This window comes from Hemicordylus capensis, chromosome 6 (genome assembly GCF_027244095.1).
Source record: "Hemicordylus capensis ecotype Gifberg chromosome 6, rHemCap1.1.pri, whole genome shotgun sequence".
In the NCBI taxonomy this organism is placed as follows: domain Eukaryota; kingdom Metazoa; phylum Chordata; class Lepidosauria; order Squamata; family Cordylidae; genus Hemicordylus; species Hemicordylus capensis.
This window is the reverse complement of record NC_069662.1, coordinates 132,066,442-132,083,151: the sequence shown is the minus strand read 5'-3', so window position 1 is coordinate 132,083,151 and position 16,710 is coordinate 132,066,442. Positions and strand designations below refer to the sequence as shown.

Genomic DNA, 16,710 nt, shown 5'->3' with positions numbered 1-16,710 from the left:
GTTAAATGTCAGTTCTGCACAGTGTCTTCTATTCTCGGTTTCCATGTGCGCATCCCTCCTTGCCTGCACATCAGTCAGAAAAATTCTACTTCCAACTGAGTTTAGGGACAAGTCAAGATTAGTTGTGACACCTGAACCAATCAACCTTGGCTTATTCTAACATACTGGAGAGATGTTGTGCTGGGCTGAATAGGCACACTTGCTCTCCCACTGCTAAATATGAGAGTCGCCCCTTTAAAAAGGTGCTTCTTGTCCAGTTAGCGGTCATGAGATCCATATTGCAGATGGGGAAAGCTGACACTGAGGCCTCATTGAAGGACATCTATTGAGTTCATGACAATGGCGATATTTAAACTAGTCTCCATGTTTCAGAGTTCAGCCTCTTAGCCACTAGACTCACTCCACCAGCCCATAAAAGCTTACAAGATGACTAACCAAAAGGTCAGAGATACTTATACAAGAAGATAGTATTGCAAATCCTGCCAGAAAAGCATTTTGAAGAACTAAACCATTCTCACAGTTGTATGGTAGAAGCCCAAGTTGCTAATTAAACTCTGCCCTAAGCAAACCACTGCAAAGTGCTTTAAACTGATGCTTTTGCACCAGCCAAAAGCACTTTGGCTGCTAAGCATGTTTCAACTTCATGAATCATGCTTAGACCCAGAAATTCATGAATCATTAGAGCAGCCTTGCAAGTCGTGTCAGACACAATCCGCAATATGATTCACAATGATGAATGATATCAAAGCCTGATGTTTGGAAGCATATATATTTGTTTGTTAAATATATATACTGCCAGTTAAAAAAAATCCCAAGGCGGTTTACAAACATTTAAAACAATATAAGACTATAAAAATTACACAATAAAAATATTAAAATTGGATATAAAAATACAGATCTAATTAAAAATTTAAAGAACATACACAATCTAACCATAAAATACAAAGCAGCAGCAACAAAAAAAACCCTACACTCCTCTTAAAGCTTGGGTAAAAACCCAAGCTCTCACTTCCTTTCTAAAAACTGTGTTGGAGGAGTTGGAATGCTGGGAGAGCTTTCCAACATCTGGGGGCAATAACGGAAAAGGCCCTGTCCTGCATGCATGACAGCTGAGCCTCCCTCATTGTCGGCACGCAGAACAGAGCCCCCTCTGACGACCTCATCTGTGAACAAATTTGTGTATGCTGTACATGTGTACAATATACAAAACCTTTTAATGAATGAATGAATGGCACAGTTTCAGATTTAATTACCATATTTGGTAACTACCAGATATTCTAATAGCAGTGCCTGGATCCTGGTTTTTCATCCACACAGCAGTGGAAGAATGCCAAAAGGGTTTACAATTATGTGGTCGCATATAACACCTGAATTTCATCCAGGAAGCAGTTGGATCTCTCCATTGAAAGCCACTTGATAGCAATAAAAGTAATATAGATTTTTTTCTTCTGCACTTTTCAATATTTGGTGCCATTTAAGTTTGCAGTAACATCACTGTTGAGTGGCTGAACTTTTGATTGCTTGCCAATTAAAAGGTCAGCCAAACCAAACTAAGAAAGGAATCTTTGGGAACTTTAAAGATAAGCACAGAATGAAAAATTTGTGCCTGCCCCCAGGCCCCATGACATTTCTCTCAGTGAAACCATATTCTGCCCCCATGCCCCAGATGTGTCACCTACAAAGAAACACTGATAGAGTAAGTGCTCTTCAGAATTTGCTTATCCACAGAACAATTGTAGGCACTGACAATTGCATGCTATTTAACATATTCCATCTTTTCAGTATTCAACTTGTTTCATTTACTTCAAGCCACTTAGCAGTATATGCCAGTAGGACTTCAATGGGACTAACTTGACTTATGCACAAGGACACTAGTTTAAGTGGTTTTTGAATGACACTTTAGAAACTTACATTGAATCCAAACCAAAGGAGAGCCTGTTTCTAATCTGAGCAATGTATTCCTGGCATGAAATACACATCAGTATTTTGGTAATGTAACTGAAGTAGACCCTGGCAATGCATGTATGTTTCCTAGTTGTCCCATCATGATGTAGCTTTTGTTAGCAGAGCAGTTCTATTTAGGTCTTTATAGTTTCTGCTGCATTTAAAGCTGGATAGCTAGCAATGACTCAAGCTGATATAATTAACTGATACAGTGGAATTATGCCAGAACATCAGCTGACAACTGGGCCTTACTCTGGGTCTTGTGTGAACTATGTATGTATGTATGTATGTATGTATGTGTGTATTGTATCTGTACATGACCCCGATCTTCCATTACTGGGCAGTTTACAAATTACCAGACAGTTTGGTCTCTGGGTCATCTCGAAGAGATCATATTACTCCTATATTAAAAGAACTACACTGGAAACTAAGTTTCCAGGCAAAATACAAGGTGCTGGTTATAACCTATAAAGCCCTATAACCTATAAAGCCCTATACAGCTTAGGTCCTGGGTATTTAAGTGAATGTCATCTTTGCCATGAGTCCCATTGCCCATTGAGATGAACTGGAGAGGTTTGTCTGCAGTTGCCACCATCCCAGTGGCTACACAGGGATGGGCCCTTCTCTGTTGCCACCCTGAGAGTCTGGAATGCACTCCCTGTGACAATGAAGCATGTTCTGCATGGTTAATATCATAAGTATTAATGCAGCTGTAACTTTATTAAGAGGTTGCTGGTTTGACTTCTTGCTGGTATGTTTCCCAGACTATGGGAAACACCTATATTGGGCAGCAGCAATATAGGAAGATGCTGAAAGGCATCATCTCATACTGTGCAGGACACAGCAACAGTAAACCCAGCCTGTATTCTACCAAAGACAACCACATGGCCTGTGGTCGCCAGGAGTTGACACCAACTCGACGGCACAATTTTACCTTTAATTTTATAAAATCTTTGCAAATGCAAAACTGTACTTCATAACTGGTTATCTTTGTTATATTTATTTATCATCTTTTTATACCGCCTGATATGCACATCTCTTCTTAGCATATGAAGCTGTATTCTACTAATGCTTATTATTTAAATACTGCCTTTGAACAGAAAAAATTATCAAAGCAGTTATTTTTTAATTTTATGGATTTATATACTGCCTCAGTTCATGTCTCTAGGGAAGTTTATTCATTCATTCATTCATTCATTCATTCATTCATTCATTCATTCATTCACTTGATTTCTATACCACCCTTAGGGATGTGAACCAGTTTGCCTGATTCAAAACGGGGTGGGGAGGTTCAATTTTGGTTTTGCTCGAACCCCCCTTTGGTTCGGTTTGAATATGAGCCTGGTTCGAACTGTTTTGGATCAGTTTGAACTGATTTGAGCCTCCAAAACTGGGTTGGGTGTTAGGCACCCATGTGTGTCAACTACCACCCAAACCCCAAAGCAGTCAGACACTCCTATGATTTTTAATGAATTTTTGAAATTTTTTATTATTATTGCCCATTATTCCCTATATGGAGTACCTAGGGGCAAAAAACTGGGGTGGGTGTTAGGAACCAAGGAGTACCTACCACCCACTCAATGGCAAAGCAGTCAGAGACTCCTGCGATAATTTGTGAATTTTTGAAGTTTTTTTCATTTTTTTATTCCTCCCATAGGGAATATTGGGGATTCCAGAAAATGTATCACTTCATGTCAGGGGGAAAGGGGTGTCCCAGAGCGGAGTGTGGTGGGTGGTATTACCCACTGGGGGCAAGGAAGCTACCACAATTTATTTCAAAGGAATTGGGCAAAGGGCTGATTTTTTGTGATTTGTTGACGTTTATGCGTCTTTAAGGTTTTTCTCAATAGGGAATAATGGAGGTTTCAGAAGCCCCATAACTGCACTTGGGGGGCGCTGGGGTGGCCCAGAGCGAGTGGTGGTGTAGTGCACAGAGGGTTTTGTTGTCTCTGGGTTTTGTTGTCTCTGAGGTATTCTGAGTGTAGGTTCTCTGGTAGCAAATGAGAGTGGATTCATGATTGGTCATTGAAAATTTCATATGCTGCCAGAGAATCAGGGGGTTTACACAGAGAAATAATAAATAAATAAGATGGATCCCTGCCCCCAAAGGGCTCACAATCTAAAAAGAAACATAAGATACGCACCAGCAACAGTCACTGGAAGTACTGTGCTGTGGGTGGATAGGGCCATTTATTCTCCCCCTACTAGATAAAGAGAATCACCATGTTAAAAGGTGCCTCTTTGCCAAGTTAGCAAGGGTTTACAACCTAAAATAACATAATTTTTTTTTTTAAAAAAAATAATCTATATATTTATTTTTCCTAGGCATACCCCTCACTAATCCCATTCATGGCAGCTCTTGCGAGAGAGCTGCAGATTAGCGACGGGTACAGGAGGAGAAGCAGACACGCAGGGGAAGTGGTGGCCACCAAGACGGCAGCCAGCCAGCCACTGAGGAAAAGCATCCTGGCTGCCGAGGGAGAATAGGCTGTTTGGGGCGGGGGGGGATGAAATGGGGTGGGGGGGAGAAATGGGGCTGGAGGGGAGAAAGAATTGAAGATGGGGGAGGAGAGACAGGGAGAACTAGGAGTGCAGATGCTCTGCACCAGGTCAAATAATACAATTTTAAAACAGCAATAAAATATTTATTAAAAATTCAGTATAAAGCAATTTAAAACAATTTAAAAATTTACAATCCTAAGAAAAAGAAAACTTTTTAAAGAAAAAGTTTATATGGCAAAAGAAATAAGAAAATTCATTCCTTTCCCAAATGAGCATGGATTTTCATTCTGATTTGCAAATGGTTTTTCCTGAAATGAAAATCTCATTCCATTTGATGTTGTTATATCTCAAAGAATACAAAGCCTATCATTTTAATATGCCCCAAAGTAAACATTCCGAAGCAATATCAAATCCTGGAACTTATCAAATCCTTGACCTTACTAGCACAGTGGATAATTCAAGCGTCCTTATTAATTCTATGTGGTAATCTTAGCATATGGAACTTAGTTCATTTTTTACACAAGTGCATTACTGTTGCTACACTATTTACTTTTTCCATTTTGGTTTGCCATGCTGAGCTTTATAGTATGGCAACTGGGTATGAGCAAATTACAAACTTTACTTTATTTGTATTCTAAACAAATTGTGTTTCTTAGAATATTTTTCTTATTTCCAGTTTGAATCAACAGGACTAGGACTCAGCAGCAGCAGACTCCGAACGACTCTGAACAGAATACAGGAGAGTCTGATTGATCTGGTAAGTTGCAGGGCATTGTTAGAACATTTGACCCTGAACGAGGATGGGAACCCTGATCAGCATTGCCTGCTGCACCAGATATTTTCCCATCTGATTTTCAAGCTTATATTTTTAACTGTGAGGGTTGGGAATGTATAGTAATTCAAAATTAATTTTATCCGTTTGCTGTACTCTGCACCAGTGGTATAACCACTATGGAACAGGGGAAGATGACAAATATCCCTGGGCTGCCAAGGTCCAGGGGCCACCCTGGGGTTTCTCTCAGGGCACCCCTCTTGGTGAACAAACAACTTGCTAGCTGGAAGGACCTTGAGATGCGATTCCAGGTTTTGATGCCAGTAATGCTGCATGTGACAGCACTTCAGCACAGGGGGCATGGCTGGCATCAGAACCTGGAGGGACGGCCTGTCATCTTCCTCAACAGATAGGTGCTACGGGCAAAGGTGGTGGAGTACCTGCCGCCAACCTTCCTATGATGCCCTTGCTCTGCACCCATAACAAAAGTAGCTGGGGTTTATTTGAATTATGTTCTAAGAAAAGATATTTTAGATGAACACTCCCCACCCCACACAAACACTTTGTACTGAAGTACAAAGAGATAAAATCTCTCTCACACACAACTGATTTGAGTGTTGCACGTGATGATTGTTAACCATTGCCCACAGCCTTATTTATAAAATGTCTTTATATAACATAATTTGGAAAGCCCACAAACACTAATTGAAATATTACAGAAGGAAGCAGGCACAAATCTGTCATAGAAACATATTTTAGTATAGCAGGAGTAAAAGAGTGGTAATGATAGGGAAAATGTTTGTTATTAGAAGTCTTTGGCTGTTTGTTTAACCCAGAATTCATACACTGGTAGATTGCCCTTGTCCCCTTGATGGAAGAGGCCTTGTGTTTAAACAGACTGTGGCTAGGATTTCAAATTTCCATACCCAACCTAAAAGCCTTTTTTGTAGTAATAAATTACAGTTTGAAGATTAGGACAATGGGTAATAAGATCCCCCCCTCTCCTCCTACAGTTTCTTGTGATGTTGGCAACAAGTCATCTTGTGACTTGGCCCGTAGTCCAGCACAAATTGTCCGCCAGGGTGACCAAGGCATTTTCCGTCCTATAACCAACCCGAAAATCAGGTTGCCAAGGATATGAATAATGCTGTGTTGTCCATGGAGTTCGTCCATCACTGCACACTCTTAGCTGACCTTCTCAAGTTCAAGATTGTGTGCTTATATTTATACTGATTTATTATTTTTACATAGAGGCATATGTGTGACTTAAAGATATGTTGGCCTTTAGAGATAAAAATAAATAAATATTAAAAGTTATAGCAGTGCTAAATGGTTTTGCCTATCTTTTAACAGCTGGTGACATAAATGTTACCAGAACTAAATCTGAAACATTGGTGGAAGAAAGGGGAAAAATGTGATTGTTAAGATTTGATCTGCAGCTTTGTTGCTAGGATGACAACTTGTTGAGATGGTGCATATGTGCAAGTTTGTCCTTGGAAGATGTTGTAGTCACATGGGTATATTGGTGTACATGTATACGCAATCACATGTACATTGTTTGAGGGTTTTCTCTCATTTTCCCCCAAATCAATTCCTACTATAAGGAACTAGTCAGAGGGAGCTGGTTCAAAAGGCACTCTGAACAGTTCTGATGTTTTAAAACAGCTTAGCAAAACTAAGCCTTTGGGAGATCATTCATGGAATCCTCCTCTATTGACTGCAAGTGGGTTGGAGTCTTCCCCTGGAGTAACAGGACAGGTTTACCATGTTCAACAACCCAGTTTTGCAGGATATGCATTTTCAATTATTTCCTCATTAATGTCTGGGTCTTTGAAGAATCATGACTGTTGTGTATGCTCTACCAAGCCTCTAAGAGGCTTCTGTTAGTGGCCGCATTCGCACAACACACAAAACCGGAGTTGAAGGGGCCTCTGGTTGAAATTTTTGATTATCTGAATACGTGCCACCAGATAATGGACCCATGGTTTCCCTCCCCAGACTTTGATTTGTACCTTCAGTTTGTAGTAAGTTTCGCTGCCTGTACCTCTGGTTTTGCCAGTGTTACATCCGAATGTGGCACCACATTCTCACACTTCAGCAACTCAGATTGAGGGAGGAAACTCCTCCCTTGCCCCAGCTGCATGCAATTGGCTGCCGGGGCTGTCCTTCAGTCAAGGACAGACTGTTATGTTTCTGTTATGTCCTAATTTGGATGAGAGAACCGGGTGGGAGCAGCGGTCCATTGGACCCACGGTTCCATGTTCCATATGAATGCAGCCATTGTTTCACTTTAAGAAGCTGCTGGCTGCCTGTAGGAGCCCCTCTATTAATAACCTGTTACTGAGGATTTTGTCCAATTGTGTATGACCCACAGACTTAACAATGACAATTAATGTAACTTTGTAGCAAAGTTTGGTTTTTAATGTATGAGAATGTTAACATGAAAAATTCACCCTCTTCCTATTAACCATCTCTCTTCCATACCAGTCAAGTCTAGTATGAAATTGTGCCAGCCTTTTCCTGTCTCTTTTCCACTCTAAGAAGCTGCATAATAGCCATTGGCAAACCCATTGTTTTTAAGTTCTTGCTGTTTTTAATATTCAGTAATTGTGGAGTTTTAGTCTATATTTTTATTGAATGCATTTCCAGTGCTATGCTTCCCTGAATTATCAAGACGCTATTCAAAAAAGGAACCAAACCAGGATACCTGTATCTAAAAAGACTTCATTTTTGTAGGAAGGAAACAAGGAATGAATAGAGCCTCATATAAGAGATACACATCAGGTTGATTAATGCATTGGAAAGTGCTCAATAGCTGTGATGATATAAGAACCTGAGCAAGGGACTTACTCCTGATCAAGCTCATGAAGTATTTAAAACTGTGGATCAGTGGACTCTCTCCAGTATGATCATGGACAACCTCAATAAAACAGGCACATGATGTGACACATGGCTTCACTTGATAAAAACCATGGCTACTTTTCTTTTACCGTGTTTAGGTTATTGAAATATTTAGTGAGTGCTGAACTAATTTTTACTAGTTTTCCCAGTATTCAGGATTCAAGACCTAGGAAACAGAGTTACTTTAGCTGCTTTTTTTAGCTCCTAGAATACTGCTTGTCAAATGTGGTTTTTTAAAGGCAAAACCTCCTTCTGTTGCCTAATTTTCTGAGAAACCTTTCATTGGCAATGGCTATTAGCTATTACATTTTTTTTACCAAGTGTGTTTTCATTGACTTCCTGTCTAATGTTGATTATGAATTGTTCAATTAACTTTAATTAGGCTAATTTTGTTTTAAATAAGACTGGTTTCTTAAGCACTTTTGTCAGTAGCAAAAATATCCAGTAATAAGTTGCATTTCATCTTGAATCCAGTTCCACATATGATTTGAGAGAGTTCAGCATATTAGTTAGGAATTAATAAACATTAAGGCTTTCTGTTTGCAGAAAAAGTTCAGAATTATATTCTAGACCTTAGTAAGGACTGGTCCTGAAATCTACCAATACAGAATACAGAGAAAAAGATATATGGGTAATTAAGTCAACTCTTGTAGTGACTTCACCTCTTCAGATGTTAATTAATCTTCCCCAAGTTAGTGGTGAGGGAGATTTTGAGCCCAGATCTTCTGAATGCACATTCTGCCACTCTTTCCACTGAATTGCACTGGCTGTTAAACTAGGTTCTTGTTTCCTATATAGATAAAAGTTCTTGCCATTCTCTGCTGTGCTGTGAATTGCAGGCTAAGGCCATGGTTCATAGTGCAGTCAGAAAAAGAAACTTTTTAATTTCTCATTTATTATCTATGTATATAATCCTCCTGGGTGTGCCTTTAGAATGTGTGTCCCTGCGCCCAGCTGATTGGCTGGGTGGCGGAGGCGCCTGATAGGCTAAGGCGGTGGGAGCTCACACATGGCAGGAGGCCGTTGAACGGGGGAAATGGTGGCGGCCGTGGTGAGGAGGTGGCAGAGGCCTGCGTGCCCGCCGGGGTCAGGAGGCAGTGCCAGGAGGCAGGAGAAACCGTGAGCGGGGTAGCGAGAGAAGTGGGCCAGGTGTGCGTCAGAGACGCCAGCCGGAAAACAGGGAGAAGGGGCTGCAGGTGGGGCGGGAAGAGTCGAACTAGGGGTGCAGATGCTATGCACCCGATCAGCTAGTTTCATATTAAAGTAGAAGGTAGCTTGTATTGTTGTGGGGAAAGGGCACATTTTGGTTTGAAAATTGCCCTTGGCCAGGGGAACTATTAATAAGTAAAGTTTTAATTGACATACTCCATCACCACAAAGGGTGAAAGATTAGATACTGTAGTTATGCTTGTATATTTTGCATTTCTTTATTTGAAGGACCACTGCATTTCTTTATTTGAAGGATTTCTATCCTACCTTTCTGTCAAATGGCATCTAAGGAGACTTAATTTATTTGTAAATTTCCATAGCATCATGCGACTCATTTATTTTTATAATGCTCAGAGATACAGGATTGTATTAAGAAATTTGGATTTCTTATATGTGCCTGATGTATTTGTTTAAGTAACCAAGACCCATTAACCTTTTGCCATTTTCTGTAAAATACATATTTTTTGCTCTTGCTATTATGGTCTAGATATTTGCAATGTTGCAGAGATAAATTATGATTGCTAGCACCCTCTCATTAAGAGGAGAAAATGTTCAGTTTTTGTTTGCATGTACTGAATTGTGAGAACACTGACCTTTCTTCCCTATCTTGTTCACTGCTATCGTGTTTTCCTTCTTTGCTGTTGTGCCACCATTTATCACCTTCACAATAGTGCATTGTTTTCTTTCTCAATTAATTGCTGAAAATGTTCATAAAATGCCCCCCCCCTTTGCTCAGCCTTAACCATCACATAGAACGGCTTTGAACAAAGGTGCTGTGCTTTAAAATTCAGTCAGTGGTTCATTTACCACAGAGCTCTTGACATATCTATGACTCTGAAATGCAAAGCTCCTGGACTTCAAACAAAAGAGCCCTTTAGGGAGGTTTATTGTCCAGTAAAAACCTTGTATGTTTGGAGTGACAGCCTTGCTTTATGCTCTTCATGTGTGCACCAAATCTCCTCTTTACTTACAAATACCACAGGGTGTTAAGACAGAGTGGCCTCCTTCTCCTGCTCTTTCCCAATATTCCCCAATTCCATTGACATAACAACTGTATTCTGCCACCAACCCACAAGTTAGGAGGAGAACTGCCAACTGCATGTAACTGAGCAGTGGTCCTTATTGCATGTAAATTGCTTTGTAGAAATGGAAGAGAGAGCACAGAGGCTATGATTGTAGGATTAACTTGCTCAGCAATGCAACACTAGAGACCCTCCTCACAATGCATATGTGTGCATTCTGACAATTCCTTCACCATGGAAGAAAGCAGGTGAGACAAAGCCGTCCCCAGCAGCAGGAAGGGGAATCATCTTTGAAGTTTTCTGTTGAATTGGACTGACAGTCATTTTCTTTCTTTGGTTAATCTTTCCAGTGGAGTCTCAAGACAAGCACCCATCCTTATCTTGGCTCTTGCAATCCCTTGATTGTGCTGATCACTTTGATTTAATCTCTCAAAGCAGGCAGATAAATGAAATGGGAGGGGACCACAGAATTCTTTCAGATTTCTGATGAAAGGTTCACATAAATTGTAGATGTGTTGGCCTGTTATACAAACATCTAAATGTCTGCATAACGCCCCCTGCACCCCTTCACAAGACTGCAAATTGCAGATCTTGGAGCTCTTCCTAATTTGTCTTCCCTTCCCCATTTTGTTTTGCCTGAACATTCAGCTCAATGGAGGGTATGCTAGTGGAGATACATAAAAGAAAGGCATGCTTCCCCCAGCATTATGATTTAAGACTATAATGCACTGCACATCCATACAGTGCTCATTGGAAGAGGGTGCTGAGGGAAAGCTGAGACACCGCTTCTCTTCCACAATCAAAGCACGCACTGCACTCTCAGCTAGAGGGGAAGAGGGATAAGAACCCATGATTTCACTCAGAATGGCTCAGCTCAAAGCATAAGAATTATAGCTAAATCTTAAATCACGGCTAGTAAAAGTGCCACAGTAAATTATAGCCTTCAAGTTTGGACCTATATTTCCACTCTTTTTCTACATCCACTTAATGTAATCAAAACGGTCAATGGATTGAACATAAAAATCTGTAATTCTGACCATAAAGAATCCTATTTAAATAAATAAATAAATAAATAAATAAATAAATAAATAGGCTAGCTTTTATTTATTAGTTTTATTTTGCATTTTCAGGTGTTCATTAAAATGCCAGTGTTCTGCATTAGCAGCCTGAAAGATGTTGCACTGAGCTTTGCCTTCCACTGGAGCAACATTTCAATTATGAACCACATCTCACTTTTAAACTAAATAGCTTTTTGACTTAAACATTGACCGATATAGAACAAAGAGATCTGTCTTTTGGCCCAGATTTTCTCAGCCAGCCTTGCACAGTAGCCATCCCTTTGTTCATCCTGAACGCTTGTTTGTTTCTCATTCCCCTTGCAGTCTCTGAAGGGTTTTTCTTAATGTTGTTTTTATAGGGCACAGCTTTCCATCTTGTTAATGTGCAGGGAAAGCAGCACAGCGTTACATTATGATGAGGTGTTTGCTGCAATTAATACTTAGAATATCATTGTTAAGAACAACTTATTGCTGAGGAGAAGGCCGAAGTATTTCGTTCTTGAGCTCCGGTTATCCTAGACACAAATCTGCAAATGGGAAACTCATTACTTCATTAGCATTATTTATATACCACTTTTTAAAAAAAAGGTTTTTCAGCTGAGTTTATGTGGAAAAAGAATAATAACAATAACAGGTTCTTGTTCACAATCTATACAAAAGCATACACAATATATATAGTCACTAGAGTAACATTGTGCTGGTACTGAACAGGGATAGTTCTCAAAAAAGAACTCAGATGTGAAATTGCTGATCTCCTAGCAAAAATATGTAACTTATCCCTACAATCAGGCTCTGTACCAGAGGACTGGAAAGTAGCCAATGTAACACCAATTTTCAAAAAGGGATCCAGGAAAATACAGGCCAGTTAGCTTAATGTCTGTGCCAGGCATATTGATGGAAAGCGTTCTCAAAGGATAAAATTGTAAAGCACATAGAAGAACAGGCCCTGCTGGGGGAGAAACAGCATGGCTTCTGCAAAGGTAAATCTTGTCTCACCAGCCTTTTGGAGTTCTTTGAAAGTGTCAGTGGACATGTGGATAAAGGTGATCCAGTGTACATAGTATACTTGGACTTCCAAAAAGCTTTCAACAAAGTTCCTCATCAAAGACTCTTGAGAAAACCTAGCAGTCATGGGGTAAAAGGACAGGTTCATGTGTGCATTGCTAACTGGTTGAAGAAGAGGAAACAGAGGATAGGTATAAATGGACAATTCTCTAAATTGAGAAAAGTAAGAAGTTGGGACCCCTGTACTGGGACCAGTGTTTTTTAATTTATTCATAAATGATCTAGAAGTTGGGGTAAGCAGTGAAGTGGCCAAATTTGCAGATGACACCAAACTATTTAGGGTAGTGAAATCCAAAACAGATTGTAAGGAGCTTTGAAAGGCTCTCTCCAAACTGGGTGAGTGGGCGACAAAATGGCAGATGTGGTTTAATGTGAGCAAGTGTAAAGTGATACATATAAGGCTTGAGCCCAAAACGTTTCAGAGGCCATTATAAAGACCTCCAGAACGTTTTGGCTCCGGGGGCCATTTCAGGGCTGGCAGGGTGGTTTTTTAAGGGCGGGGAAGGGTGCATTCCCCCCTCCTGCTGCATTCCCCCCACCGGCGCGCCGTTATTTTCAATCCCCTCGGGGCAGCAGCGTTCCTCCCTGCTGCCCCGTTGCCCTCATTGGCCGGAAGTACCGATTGCGTGTGCGCCCGTCTGCTGTGGATGCGACAGGCGCAGATGTGATTGGTAGTTCCGGTCACTTCTGGCCGATGAGGGCAACGGGGCGGCAGGGAGGAACACTGCCACCCCGAGGAAATTGAATATTACGGAGTGCCGGCGGGGGAAATGCGGCAGGAGGGGTAAGTGCACCCTTCCCCGCCCTTAAAGAACCACCCCCGTGGGCGTCAAAATACTTTCCGGCACATCCCTAATACATATTTGGCGCCCAACCTCTTGCACACAGCCAGAGAGTGCAAGCTCGTGCACTTGTACCCCACTATAGGTTTGGTTAAAAAAAACCCTGGCCACCCTGGTGAGGAGCATTGGGATCAGGACCATCCTGGTGCTGTTTTTCGGGGTAGCCCTACCTGGTTAGGTGCTGCCAGGTGAAGAACCTTATTGTCTAGATTTTGTTTGGTATGTACTGCTCTCTCTCTTCTGGCATGAAGTGGTCAGTTGTTGAGTGAAAGCTGTGCTTCCCATGGCTGACATAGGGAATAACATTCAATGTCTTGAATTGGATACAAAGTGGCAGCCACACTTAATGTCTTCACTGTTTTTGATATGTGGTTGACACCTTGCCTGCCTGGACAAATGTTAATCAAATGAACACTCTCTGATAATCAAGGACTGACTTGCAGAAACAAGTGATGATTGCTTTCTCCGTGCATTCTTATCCACTCCACAGCAAACCATGCAGAGCAGTTTGTGACTTGTACTGGGTGGACGTTCTGCTGTTCAGTATAAGAAAAAGTTTTTTAAAAGCTCATTGGTATAGGCCAGTGCTAGCATTTTGTCTGAAACTAAGCGGCAATTTGGACCCCAACTGTAGTCTATCTATAAGATCAGAACAAGGGTTGAAATTGGTATCTACATGACAGCTGCTACAAATACTTCTCCAATAGATTAGTATCTGGAGAATGGACCCTCTTGATGATTTCAATAGGATTGATATTTCATTTAATTATGGAGACAGTTGTAAAAAGAAAGACAATAGGTGGCTACATAAAACTCTTCTTGTGTTGTAAATCATTCAATTTACTTTTTAGTAATCCCTGTTGCAAATATTGATGAACATCCAGAGCAGAGTGCCACATGCAGAGGAAGTTACCAGTGGAGTTACCGGGGGGGGGGGGCATAGAGGGCCAAAGTTGGGTGGGCAAGCTGCTACCCACATATTAGATTTCTGAAACAGAATGGGGGGCAGGTGAGGGCACAAACTACTTGTTTGGGGGGTGCTTGCTCCCTCTCTACAGTTGCCCTTGGAAGTTACACCAGCTTGAAGCAGTTATACTACATCTAGTGCTTGCTTTCTAGACTAGTGTTGCATAACTACAAGTATGCTTGCTGTTGCGCAACTGCAGCATGCCTCATTTGTTTTGTTTTTATGGAAACTCCTGCGCACAAGCACTATGGTGGAGTTTTGCAAATCCCAATTTTTTAAGCAGAGCTAAGCCATTCTCCTTCACTGATGCAACATAACTTGTTCCACATGCAGTTTGTTGCTCTGTATTTGTTCCTAAAACTTTTCTTTCTGTTATATTGGCAGTTTTGTATGACTTGTTTATAACACCCCATTCTTTTTTAAAAAACATGAATTTTACTTCTTTGTAGCAATCGGGACCCACTGAATATTTGAGGGCATGACGAATCTTCAGCTGTGATGGATGCATTCAAATCTGGCTGCTCTGAAAGAATCTGAAACTGAGATTTCAGCAGGCAGGAATTCCTATTGAATAAAGCCAGAAATACCTGATTAAAAATACATTTTTATTTGTATGAAGTGCTTGTGAAATCTAACAAAATCAAATCCTAGAAAATGGATTGCTTGATTATCCATAAAACAGCCATAGAGTTGGAGTAGAATAGTATAAGCTTCCCGCTAGTAGCAATGAACAGACTCACTTTGCTACCTCTGGAGCAGAAAAACTGTCTGATTAATTATGCTTCTCAAATCTCATGCCTCCCTTCCTTAGATGCAGCATGTGGGCTCTTGTGGTCAAATTATCTGTCCACCAGAAACTAAAATGGAAGCGACTGGGTTTTTTGGGGGTTTTTTTGAAGCTTGGTCCCTGGGGGTCTGTGTTGCAATTGAAATTCAGCTGAATGGAAATGAGACATGCCAGTTCCTGCTGCCACAATACCTTAGCTAGTCTCATCAATCTCCAGTTATTCTGATCTCTCTCTCTCTCTCTTTCTCCCCCCACCCCCCCCCCCCATTGTTGCAGGAGGTTTCTTCTGATGCTACTGGAACTCTGACTGCAGCTGAAGAAAGGAAGGAGAAAGTTCCCAGTCCACATCTCAGTCATCTTGTTATTTTGACATCTGGCAGCACTCTGTACGGCTTGGCAGAGAGAGTGGTAGCCACAGAATCCTTGTGCGTCCCCACCAACACCACCACATTTCTTTTCCTACTTGTTGCAGGCACACTCATTATGTGGGCAGTTGTTAATCAATTTTGATTAGATTGATCCTGCGATTGTGAAGCCACTCCTTGTGGAATGTTCACACCGCTAGGTTTCTGTCATTGGCTGTGATTGTACCATGTGTGCAGCTAGCTCATCTGTGAGGAAAACCCTTGGTGTATGCAGTGCTGGGGGAGGGGGTTGTCACCTACAGTAATAATAGCGGAGTTCCAGCCTGCTGTGCCAATCTTTAAGAAATTCCTATGAAAACACACAAAGAGAGGGCAGTGTGCTTAGCCCAAATGAAAGCAGGCACAGGGAAAAGGTTTACACTTTTACTAAATGAAGTTGGGAAGCAGAACCAATAGAATACAATAATACAATTGTACAAGGTACAAGATTACAAAGTAAAGCAGGCGTTCTCAAACTTGGGTTCCCAGATGTTGTTGGACAACAACTCCCATCATCCACAGCCACAATAGCTGAAGGCTACTGTGGCTGGGGATGATGGGAATTGTCATCCAGCAACATCTGGGGGTCCAAGTTGGAGAATTCCTGAAAAAAACGTGATAAAGAAAGAAATAACCTAACAAAATAAGTCTTAAAATACTAGTCTGTTTCCCAGAGAGAGGAAAGATAGAAGCTCTTGTTGTTGCAAGCGTGAATTGTCCCATTAGCTAAGCAGGATCCACCCTAGTTTGTATTTGAATGGGAGACTACATTTGTGAGCACTGTAAAATACTCCCCTTAGTGGATGGGGCTGGGAAGAGCATCTGCATGCTTTCATGCAGAAGGTTCCAAGTTCCCTCCATTGTATCTCCAAGATCTGGCTGAGAGAGACTCCTGCCTTCAAGCTTGGAGAAGCCACTACCAGTCTGGGTTGACAATCCTGAGCTAGATGTACCAATGGTTGGTATAAGGCAGCTTCCTGTGTTCCTAAGAAGAAAGAGATGGACTCCTATTGCAATATGCCTTGGAGCAGAAACCCAAACCGAACATATAGCCATGGCCAGTGAGAGCAGGGAGTCTTGGCCTTTGGTGAAATATGCTTCAAGAAAGATTGGCCAACCACTCCTAAATTTCTAAACAATTGCATCGGAATTAAGTTTTATGTAACTTATTTCAGCACAGTAAGAAACATTATTTCTTAAGCCTCTAAAAAAACAAGCTGTTGTATGCTTTGAAACA

The 16,710-nt window shown here is 41.1% G+C and overlaps 1 protein-coding gene across 1 annotated transcript in view; it reads left to right on the top strand.

The window, feature by feature from the left end:
* The window catches only part of VPS50 (VPS50 subunit of EARP/GARPII complex), a 128,333-nt gene that overhangs the window by 98,846 nt on the left and 12,777 nt on the right, over window positions 1-16,710 (top strand). The window contains exons 22-23 of the mRNA XM_053263967.1: window positions 5,123-5,203; window positions 15,346-15,494. Of these exons, the coding sequence (XP_053119942.1) occupies window positions 5,123-5,203; window positions 15,346-15,494 (230 nt within the window). The remainder of the gene's footprint in view (window positions 1-5,122; window positions 5,204-15,345; window positions 15,495-16,710) is intronic.